The sequence below is a fragment of the Gobius niger genome (genome assembly GCF_951799975.1).
Source record: "Gobius niger genome assembly, chromosome: 2".
NCBI lineage: Eukaryota > Metazoa > Chordata > Actinopteri > Gobiiformes > Gobiidae > Gobius > Gobius niger.
This window is the reverse complement of record NC_136853.1, coordinates 30,020,470-30,032,297: the sequence shown is the minus strand read 5'-3', so window position 1 is coordinate 30,032,297 and position 11,828 is coordinate 30,020,470. Positions and strand designations below refer to the sequence as shown.

General features: G+C 42.2%; 1 protein-coding gene across 3 annotated transcripts; it reads left to right on the top strand.

The window, feature by feature from the left end:
• The first annotated feature begins 725 nt into the window (after positions 1-725).
• On the top strand, positions 726-10,839 carry gata3 (GATA binding protein 3). 3 transcript variants are annotated; one of them, XM_079552119.1, is made up of 6 exons: positions 726-901; positions 4,115-4,463; positions 5,028-5,552; positions 6,765-6,910; positions 8,052-8,177; positions 9,573-10,838. In XM_079552119.1, the coding sequence occupies exons 2-6, from the start codon at positions 4,229-4,231 to the stop codon at positions 9,855-9,857; spliced, it is 1,317 nt and encodes a 438-aa protein (XP_079408245.1). In that variant the 5' UTR covers positions 726-901; positions 4,115-4,228; the 3' UTR covers positions 9,858-10,838. The 3 variants fall into 3 exon arrangements, with proteins under 3 accessions (XP_079408245.1, XP_079408246.1, XP_079408244.1); XM_079552120.1 differs by lacking the exon at positions 726-901 and adding an exon at positions 3,662-3,999 and having other exon boundaries at positions 5,028-5,495; positions 9,573-10,839; XM_079552118.1 differs by lacking the exon at positions 726-901 and adding an exon at positions 3,663-3,999.
• The last annotated feature ends 989 nt before the right edge of the window (positions 10,840-11,828 follow it).

Sequence of the window (11,828 nt, the reverse complement as noted above, 5' to 3'; positions counted from 1 at the left end):
TTCTCCTTGAAAGACGGGAGAGACATCCTGCTCTTCTCCCATGGTCCACGGGGGGAAACGATCGGGATTTTGCTGGATTTTAATCAAGTCAACCATGGTGCAAGTTAACAGGCTACAGGCCCATCATGCGCCGGGGTTTATCAAGCTTTGGCAGTCTAGTACTGAAAGCACCAGTCCTTGGTGGAGCTAATATTCTCATAGGCTATATCATACACGCCAACTCATCATCGTTTTGACATGTTTTGATTCCACGAGAAGTTTGGCCCGCATGTGACATGAGGAAAATGATGGCTTCGTGTATAAAAAGGCAGAAAATATTAAAACGCGTAATGCTGTTATGGCATGTATGAATAAAAAAAAAAGAAAGAGTGCGCGTCTTGGCCTACTGTATATGCTCACCTTAGGCTGCAATGTCAACCTGCTTACAATACAATCATCCTCGAAAGCCATAAGAACTAGTCTCCTTCAAATGTGCAGCTAAAACAGGCTATAGTGTTTAATTGGGCTTATGTTTATCGTGACTTAAATGACGCCTCATTCCACGTCCAGAAGCTATAACGATCAGTACAGTATACGGGTAAAAGAGGTCGTCTTTGTTTGGCCCGTGCGCGTGCGTGCGTGCTTGCATCCTGCCCGGTTTCGCCTGTGTGTGTGTGTGTGTGTGTGTGTGTGTGTGTGTGCGCGTGTGTGCGGCCGTCTCTTTTTCTCACAGTGCGCGACTCCTCCAGTTTGCAGCAGGGTGTTCACTCCCCTCCGTGGCTCTCTCTTCCTCTCTGCCAGTCCTGCCTTCAGTGTATTTCTGTAAATGCTAACGGCGCATCAATTTCTATGCCACTCTCTTCTTTTCATCTGTGTGTGGGGGAAAAAAAAAAGCCCGGTGCCTGTCGCGCATCCTTCACAGGTCAGTAAATATTTAGATTTTTTTTTTTTTTTTTTTTTTGTGCCTCTGAAGCCGCGGTACAGCCCTTCATGGTCGCTCTTTCCAATATGGGGTAAAGCATCTTTACGCAATACCGAGCCGCGGTTTGATAAACGCATGGCCCAAAACGTAAACGAACCATGTGCCACCTTTGCCACTTTTAATGAATGAACTGACATCGACGTGTTTTTTTTTTTTTTTTCCTCTTCGAGATCAAGAAGCTACAAAAAATAATGCCCGTTTATTAGCCTATAATGCAGGGCGCACAACTCTTGGAATTAGAGATGTTTGGTTTTGTGTTTGTTTGATCTGGCTGTGTTAATATTTAGCCTCGCATTACAAACGGCACTCTTTTTTTTTTTTTTTGGTAAGATTTCTCTGTCTTTAGCACCTGTAAAATGGCTATAGTTTAGAGATCTCAACGAGCCATTATCAGTCAGGTTAGTGGTATAGGCAGAGGCTCATACGTGGCGTGAAATTGATGTGATTACCTTGCCGGCGGCTTGTGGGGAAGGAGTCAGGCTTTTCTTCATCTTGAACTCTGTCGATAAAAGAGGATATGTCTCGATAGGAGCTCTTTCAATCCACAGTAGCAACACGTCCTCTGCATCATCGTGGCAAACATGTCGTTTAAAAAAAAAGAAAAAAGAATTAGTCTAATAATGTGGGGGGGGGGGGGGAATTACACATGTGCCTACCGTGAATTTAGATTTAATCTCCCCTTTTGATTGTTGCGTTATTATTAGCCTCTCATCATGGCTGTCAGACTTCCGACTGGCAAAGCCTTCGATCGTAGCCTCAGAAAGCTTGACCAATGGAGCATTATTCATTCATTTGTTTTATAATAACTACAATCTTAAGCCTATATTTTTTGTCTAAATGATTATTTCCACACTTGTTTGAGGCAGGTGGATGCTTTGTTCGTGTTAAGAAAGGTGAAAGGCCCTGCACGTTCCCTCAAAGATTACATCAGTGTGTGGTGGGTGGTGATAGACTCAGATAAGCATCACAATAGGCCTAAAGCATTTTTTGTTTAACATCATTTAAAAAAAACAAATAAATAGATAAGCATTAATGAATATAAAGTCAAATAAGAATTAGGTTTTTTTTAACTGGTAGCATTTCATTCTAGGAAATACAGGCTGAGTTTCATATTCAGCCAACACAATTTTACGCCCTCGTAAGTTCTAAGAAGCGGTGTAGGTTCACAGGCTCGGAGAAAGAAATAGGCTTTTTCTTGAAAAGACCAGAGAGGGGACTAATGACTCACAAAGAGTGTAGGCTAACCGTGGACCTGCAAAAATAATACATTTAACAATCAGAGCGTGCGTAAAGGACGTGTTTTATTTGGATACCTTGTGTGTCGCTATTTTTCTTTTTCTTTTTTGCGCTTTATCTTCGACCAAGATGTCGAACGGAGACAATGCAAATAAATAAACAAACGGGCATTGTACACGTTTTCATGAAAAAAAAGAAAGAAAAAAAAAGAAATGCCATCCACTATAGGGTACAGTAAAACTTTCAGTACTTAAACGAGTAACATATTGCAGAAACATTTCTGAAAAGCGTGCATGATCTTGATTTCAGTCAGAGCTGATAAGATCGTGACTTGTAAACGCCACTCTGACTTTTGTGAACCAACATCTTTATGATCAACTGCTGTTAGACTCTGGGGGAGCTATAGGGGATTTAATTTAGTGAGAAGATTAATTCTCATCTGCAGTTGCCCAATGCATTTAAAAAATAAATAAATGTAGAATCACATTCAGTGTTATGTTTCACACTAAATGCAACTTTTGAAGTGCTTGATTGACTTGTTTCTAAATTGACAAGGCACGAGCACGTGTAAACACATTAGGTCGGCGAATTCAAATATATTTTAGAAACATACAGAGTCATGTGGAAAGTGTGTCTTTGCTTCTGTGCTTTACTCAGTGCAATAGCCATTACTGATCAGACCAACAGAAAGATGAAGTAAATAAATATGATCAGTCCCTTTGAGAGAGATCAAGTTGCATTTAATGCACTGGTTTGAATTAATAATGACACGAGCCATTTTTGGCTGTCCATTTTTATGTTACTCTGGAGGAACGGTTGTAGAAAATAACTCTCGTTGATTGACGTGCTGAAATAGGCGATACGACTGATTTGAGAGAAGTTACGCTCACAGAAAGACCAGTATTCGGGCACCCTTTTATTTTGTTTCTTTCTTCAGATTGTCAGATTGAGGAACCTCCGTAATTTGGATGTGCTATAGTGTGGCTGTCACCACGAGAGGACGCACTGCCGCAATTTTAGGAATTGAAGCGGCCTGTGTCTGGCCCAGCGCAACAGGCTCGCCTGCCTGTGCAGCTCTGCTCTCCACAACAGCTCAGCGGATACATTTAACACACACACACACAAAAACATTATTAAAATGTGATTGAGATCCTTATGCCAAAACTCTTCCTAATTTTTCCACAAATATTGTCATGCCTATATAGTATAACATGTTAAGAGTAGGCCAAATGTAAGAATTAAGACTTATTATTTTACGCACCAAATCTCATTTAATGAAAGTTAGTCTTAATACACAGGCTGGTTAAAGATGAAATAAAAAAGGAAATCTTGCATAAGCTGTGAACCTCTCTTGGCTCGGCTCTATTCAATTAGGGCAGGCCCCTCCCCTTAACTGATGACACTGACAGACCCTCCTTAAGTTGCGTCGCGCCACAGCTGTCTGCGAGCATTGAGCTGCCTGGCGCCATCCTGAAAGAATGCCTTCACTGTAAAAAAAAAAAAAAAAAAAAAAAAAAAAAGGTAGAAGTGAGAGAGTGTGTGGGGCGAGGGAGCCAGAGCTTTAGTGAGGACTGAGAACAGCGGCTAATGGACTCAAGCACTCCAGCGCACCAACACGCGTAGGAGCATTGATTTGAACCCGCTGGGTCAGTGCGCTGAAGCCGTCCACTGCGCGAACCGCGCGTTCTACTTGTTGCGCTCAGCTTAAACATTTGCTTTTCAAGAGGAACAAGTTCAGCGACTGCGCTTCTTCCGTTTGGGACGTATTTCACTGAGAGCGCACCAAGAGTTTGTTATGCTGGGTATGTGTCCTGTTTAGATATAGCCTAATGTGGTAGCTTTTTTCGCAATGATCTGCATGTTTAGTGTGACCTGTTAAAGGAGAATCCAGACTGACCGCACTATTTCTGTGTCCAGGTGACTGTTAAGTGCGCACGGATCCTGTGGATTTAACCAAACGGATTTGGGACGTTCTTTCTTCTTGTACCTGGTCTTGCATACATGAACAGAGACTGAGTTCATTGAAACGCAATGGAAGTTAGCGCAGACCAGCCCCGGTGGATGAGCCATCATCCCGCTGTCTTAAACGAGCAGCATCCCGGCTCACATCACCCGGGCCTCGGCCACTCATACATGGACCCTTCGCAGTACCCGCTGGCTGACGATGTGGATGTACTCTTTAATATTGACGGACAGGGCAACCACGTCTCTCCATACTATGGGAACTCAGTCCGTGCCGTGCAGAGGTACCCCCCACCTCCACACAGTAAGTAAAAGCTCTCAGGCCTTTATTTAATCAAGGCCTCATTATCTGTAGCCCTGGACAGACGCGCTCACGGAAATTCTCTAAATTATTGCCATTAAGTGACTAAAAGTATTTACCTTATAATGGCCTGAATAAAAGTATCAAATCAGGCCGGGTTTACTTTCAAAATATGCAACATGTTTAGCTGCTAGTTTATAATTCTCTGCAATATTTAGGCGTTGTGTGTGTGTGTGTGTTTGTATATAGCCTATATATATATATCTGTGTGTGTGTATAGTTTATATATATATAGGGCATGTGTATATATATATATATATATATATATATATATATATATATATAGTGTGTGTGTGTTTTATTCTATTTATTTTTCGGCATTGTCGGCATTGCGTAGCCTAACTGATGGGCCTTGATCGAATGTCCTATTGATATTAGAGATATTGAGGGTATGTTTACATGTCGCTAATATTTTGTCTGAACAATATGCTTTACAAAGGTGGGCCTCCTTTGAGCAGACCTTTGATTAACCGGTGCTAATGGTTTTTGTGTATATTTGTGTTGTAGGTAGCCAAGTGTGCCGTCCCTCATTACTACACGGCTCCCTTCCGTGGCTTGAGGGGAGCAAAGGCATTGCCCCACATCACAGTACTTCACCCTGGAACCTAAGCCCCTTTCCGAAGAATCCACTACACCACGGTTCCCCTGCCAGCCTGTCCGTCTATCCCCCGGCCTCCTCCTCTTCTCTGTCCAATGGCCACTCTAGTCCGCACCTCTTTACGTTTCCTCCGACCCCTCCCAAAGACGTTTCTCCGGACCCTGGCATATCTACGGGCTCCAACAGCACTCGACAGGAGGACAAGGAGTGCATAAAGTACCAGGTTTCCCTGGCAGAGAGCATGAAGCTGGAGTCAGCTCACAGTCGGAGTATGGCATCTATTGGAGGGTCAGCCTCTGCCCATCACCCCATCGCCACATACCCACCCTATGTCCCCGAATACGGGCCAGGCCTCTTCCCACCAAGTAGCCTGATAGGTGGGTCATCTTCTAGTTATGGTTCCAAAACAAGACCAAAAACAAGGTCCTGTTCAGGTAGGCGTGCGCTTTATTACATTCACTTTTGACCCATTATTATTCCCCATAGCCTACTTGCAGCTCCAACACTGACCTCTTCATATAGCCTAAACAATTAGGATGACGACCATTCACGAGAACAAGCGCATATAATAATAATAATAATAATAATAATAATAATAATAATAATAATAATAATAATAATAATAATAATAATAATAATAATAATAATAATAATAATAATTGTATATGAAATAAGGATATTGAACTGCTTTTCTGATTTAAAACAGAGGCAGAGTGGAGAGGCCAGCTTTCTGGGCTGTGTCGCCTCGTTTATATGTTTAACATAATCCCATTACTGTCAGACCAGTGCACGCCACAGTTGCTTTGTTTACTCAGCGCCGGATGCTATCGTTCACGCCAGGGGAAAACGCAAGCGAGTCCCCGGCCTGGCAGAGTGCGCAGCCTTTGAGGGAAAGAATATTTTCAAAATTGCCCCGATAATGTTAAATGTTTAGTGACAGGGGCTGTGCTATTCCTTAATGAGATAAATACCAGGCTTTGATGGAAACAAAAGCCCTGATTAGCTGATGCGCAATAAATCAGCATTATCATATACAGCCTATATTAACATAATATTGTTTAATGGAAAAAGAGCGAGTGTTTCTAAAGATCAAAGATGGAAGACTTTTCGTTATCAAGCATGTTACCTCTAGCTTGACTTAATCCAACGCTATTTCCTATACTTAAGTTGTCTCACATCATATCTGTGATGAAGTCGGTCTGTGCCTTTGCAGCTCGCGAAAAGGGGAAGTGTGGCTGCTTAAAATGCAAACGTACATTCAGACCTGCACAGAAACTCATTGTGAATGTTTGCTTTCAAATAATGTGAGCGCGACTCCGGCTCCCATGTTTCACTTTCAGCAGGGCCCACGCAGAGAGAGCGCATGTTTCACCTGTCGATAGCACTTAAAGGTGTCAAAGACCGCACCACATTCTATTATTATTATTATTATTATTATTATTATTATTATTATTATTATTATTATTATTATTATTATTATTATTATTATTATTATTATTATTATTATTATTATTATTACTACGTTGTTCATGTATGTTTGACATATAACAACATTTATTTGAAGACCGCACAGATTTATCATCGTAGCGCATTTTCACAGTCCACTAATCTCCACATCCCCTGCTTGTGTCTTTGCGCGTTTGCAGAAGGCAGAGAGTGCGTGAACTGCGGAGCCACATCGACTCCGCTGTGGAGGCGGGACGGCACTGGGCACTACCTCTGTAACGCCTGTGGTCTCTACCACAAGATGAACGGACAAAACCGTCCCCTGATAAAACCCAAGCGGCGACTGGTACGTTCTCCTCCTTCCCAACCATTCCACTGATGCCTCGAACTTTCCCCCACGGATTATCATATTTTGTTTTTACTCGACGGTCTTGTTCTTATAGCCTACACTCCTCTCCTCACACAGACATGAGTCGTATCAAAAACAAACTAATAAAAGCTATTGTTAGTGTAAGAAGACGCAGAGGTTGCCTATATTAAAAGGCTGACATTTAGCCCACATTTAGGCGAGGGATCGTAGAATGAACTGAACAGAACCCCACGACACGCGATCTCCTTGTCCCCGTGCGCGTGTGAATATCCATACGCTCGCCACTGAAGTCCTGCTCCGTGCTCGTCTAGGACTAGGCTAATGTGAAAAGCCGACTTTCCCGGAAAGGGCTGCCGGATATCTGAGCAGTGCAGATAAGTCGCTTCTAACAACACCGGCCGCTTCCCCAGTCATAACACAGGCAGAGCGGAGTCGAGCACAGCCAGCGCGCGCGGGCACAACTTGAGTTTGTTTAGCGCGCGGAACACTCAAAGGCACTGCGCTAATGGTCACGGCACACTTGACCCTGTCCTATCGGAATGGACGGGACAGTAGACGGGGGTGCTTTAAAAACCTCAAATACTAATGAGATGTTACTCTAAGACACGAAAGGCCCGAGGCGGCAACGTGTGCGCGCGCGATCTGTGGATGCGGGTATTAAGTCATAACGTGTGCACGAGCTATTCTAAAGGACACGTAGCCCTGTATCCTTTATGGTCTGTTGTGTATTGATTGTTTTAGAGATTATACCATCAATGTCAAGTCAACAAATAAGCAGTAGGGGGTAAATCGCGACACTGCTCACTGACATCGCCTCCCACATTAAAGTCTGTGCGCGAGTGGAAGTGAGTTAAAAAGACAGAAAGCACAACGTGATCAAATAAATAAACACACGTGTGAAAACGCACTTTAGACTACCACGTCTTTGCGCACAAATGTGTAAGTGTTTGGTGACTTCACTCAGCGCCTAAATAGACAAGGAAATGCGTGATACAAATGCAGGCCAATAAAATAGCCTAAGAATAATGTCGGTTGGGAGAGTAAACCGGGTGAAATGTAAAGATTGCTTATTGGTCCCGTAATGTGACGACTCTGTTGGTTTTTCTTCTGTGCACAGTCCGCTGCCAGGCGAGCTGGAACCTCCTGCGCAAATTGTCAGACAACCACCACGACACTGTGGCGGAGGAACGCCAATGGCGACCCGGTTTGTAACGCCTGCGGCCTCTACTACAAGCTGCACAATGTAAGTAATACTGCTATTGATGTATCATTTCGCCATAAGCTTTTTTTTTTTTTTTTTTTTTGTCACGTCCCGTTTCTTCTGATTCTTTTTTATCCGTCTTCTGTCCGGGGCACTGAGATAACATAGGCCTTTATTATTATTATTATGTTTTCAATATTAAGGTCTTTTGGCCATGCTGTCAAATCTAATATGAAAAAAGGGGAGGGGGGAAAACACAGCTAATTCCATTTGAATATTTAATAAGGTTCTCAATTAGTTGTATTAATTCGAGTCAACCACGTTATTCAGTTTATGATGGTGAGCCCCTGTCCTCATTTCACCATCGATCAAGGAATAATCGCACATCAGTTCTGAAGTGTTGAGCCAGGACCCAACGGTGTGTTGTGGCGTGAGACCGTAAAGACCAGTGTTTTGATATTTTTTGACAGACCATTTTATTATCAATGCTTGAACCAATTGCGCGATGTCAGAAAATAGTCTTTTTTATTTTCATTCTAAAAAATATTAAATTGTTTTGCATTAGTTACATTCAATATTCTTATTTGGGTCGTGGCTGGTCAGGATGTGATGAAGTTGGGTCCTGATGCAACAGTTGAGAACCACCGCTCTTGCAGCTGCATTTTTAAAGTATCCCGAGAAGTCTTGAATATGAGTTATAGCAGAAATAACAATATTGTTGTAGCCCCCTAAGCTGACGAGCATGCTTTCCTTTTCACCATTTTGCCAATAAATTAAAAGCTACAACAAATGTACTTAATTATTGTAATGTGTCTTAGTCGTCTTTGTGAGAGGCGTAATTGAGTTATGTGGCAAAATGTCTCTCCAACTCTTTTATTAAACATACATATGGGCATAAGGACTCATAAAGCATGTCTAAGAGCTGTGAGAGAATCAGTCCCCTATGAAAGACGCACAAAGAGGATGAAACCAGATTGGAACCTTCACCTTCACCATAATCTGTTGTCACATGGATTTGTCCAAGTTAGCACCGATGAAAAAGGAGCTGTGTGGCTTGGATATAGTCTCATTGTCTTAGGTTTAAAAAGAGATTTTCAACCCTAAAAATCATAAATTAGTGCACCATCAACATTTACTGCTGCACAGGATGTACGATATAGACCATATGCTATTTTCCACTGCAGCACGGTTACCCTGATTTGCCCCTTAATGGAAGCAAACCATGTCTCTTAAAGCACAATGTTTGCATTTCTTTTTCTGTTTTTGAAAATAGCAGACTTGCTTTATTTCATGTTTTGCCGCGTGAGACCGAAACCCAAATTGAAAGTATTTAGTAACCAGGCTGCATCCTCAAAGTGTTCACTCTCTTGACTGTGCTTTGAACATGCTGCGACAAAAATACTAATCTGCCATTTGTCTATCTTCTTTTGAGAGCAGATCAACAGACCTCTGACCATGAAGAAGGAAGGCATCCAGACCAGAAACAGAAAGATGTCCAGCAAGTCAAAGAAGAGCAAAAAGTCCCAAGACAGCATGGACGACTTTTCCAAAAGCCTGATGGACAAGAGCAGCTCCTTCAGCCCAGCAGCGCTGTCCCGCCACATGTCGTCATTCCCTCCCTTCTCACACTCCAGTCACATGCTGACCACGCCCACACCCATGCACCCCTCATCGAGTCTCCCTTTCCCACACCACTCCAGTATGGTCACAGCTATGGGCTAGCCCCGTACTGAACTTCAGCGCACTCAACGGTACCTCTGCTCCCACACGAAAAGACGCAAAGACAGCTTGCTGACCCAACCTAAGCTCCCAGTCTCACTGCTCCTAAGGTGGGACGATAACAGGCTTTAGACTCTTTTTCTGAGTTGTATTTTATTTTTGTATGACTGTGTACATCTGCAATGTCAATGCTTTGCAGAGCGTACTCTGGCTCACTGACCTCTGGGGACCTTCTGCCAGGAGAGAGACTTTTTTTTCCTCTGCAACACTGAAGCTACCCTTTTCATTTATGTACAAAAAGCCATTTTTCATCCACAGACATTACAGTTATAATTTTTAACTCACGTTCACCTTGCACCTGTGTAACAGGATTCTCTGCTCATTCCCTTCTTCCTCTGAGGAGAAGGAGACATTAAATATATTTGTACAAATTGTATGAAATACAGTTCATCTAAGAAAGACTTTTTAATTAATTAAGGGAATTGTTGTTGAGCATCTAATTACCAGGAAGGTACGAGGCAGCAGGCGGGTGCAGTGGTAGAGGCGCAGCGAGGACTCAGAGAGGACTCAAAGAGGACTCAGAGAGGGCTCAGAGAGGGCTCAGAGGTAAACAGATCAGGTCAGGTTTGGCCGACGTCTTTGCATTAGTTTAACTGACAACAGTCACCTCTGAGTGCAGTGTCCCTCTACTTTGTTTCTGGATGTGCTATAGGTCTTGGGCGGGTGCTTTGTGTTGATGCGTACATGTACACACACAGATACACACACAGACTTAGACACAACACATCACTTGAAAGATTTTCTTCCTGCCCACAGATTATATGCATTGTGAAAAGGTTAATGTATTTGTTACTTGTATGTATAAATCAGAGTACCAAAAATATGAAAGAAACAAAGATGTAGAATTATTTCTTTATGTTAAGCAGACTGAATGGTTGTAAAAATTTAATAATAATAATCACTAGTGTAAAATATGACTGCATTTTGTTTTGTAATTTCTTTTCCTCTTTGAAAATAAATAAACTAGTTTAATCTCTGTTGATATGTCAGTACTGTGGCTGAGTCTCCTTTGTATGACTCAGCGTCACTTCACATCACACTTTGCAAGCTAAACGACAGCAAGCCACAGAAACGTATACGGTCAGTTAAGCACCAACAGGAAGAGGAGAAATAAACAGGGGGAATGGTGGAATAAATCACATGGTTAGGTCATGAGTTCAAGCATCAAGAGGGCCAACAGCCCTTTGTCCATCTGACCAATAATAAACGGACTGACGAGCATCACACTCCACACAGTCACATCCTTCACAAATATAAGGCGAAGACAAATTATCAACCCGACTCTGGATTCCAGGGTAGGGCAAAGCAGAAGGCACGCAGAAGTGTTTCAAGTAACAAATCTAATCAGAATGACTGTGAAAGAGGAAAGAAAGAGGAAATGCGATGGTTTCAGCCACCGACTTGCTCATTTACATACGGTGACATTTAATGACAGATTAAGAATGACATGAACTGCGTGCAGTTTTTGTTGTGCCTCCCACTGAATATCACCCCCAGTGTAGTTTCCCCAACTCATACTCACACACAGCAAAAGAAAAATACATCATTTTGAAAAGGGACATTGTGTTTTTTGTCAAAACTATGGACCTGCCTGCCAGAATAAAAATCTAATTAAATGCAAAAATAAAAAAAAATATTTGGATTTATTGGCATTGAAAGCTTTATGTCCACTAAAATTGCACATTTCTCCAAAAGTTGCTTAATTTTAGAAAGAAAACGATAAACCTCAGAGACACAAGCAGAAAAATGCAAAACCTGCACAAATTCAAGTAGTGTAGTAGTAGTAACTATTAAGTAGTGTAGTAGTAGTAACTAATAAGTAGTGTAGTAGTAGTAGTAACTAATATCATCCTTAGCGACCTATGGATTATCAGTCCTACACACCATAAAACCCACTAAGGTTTAAGACTCCAA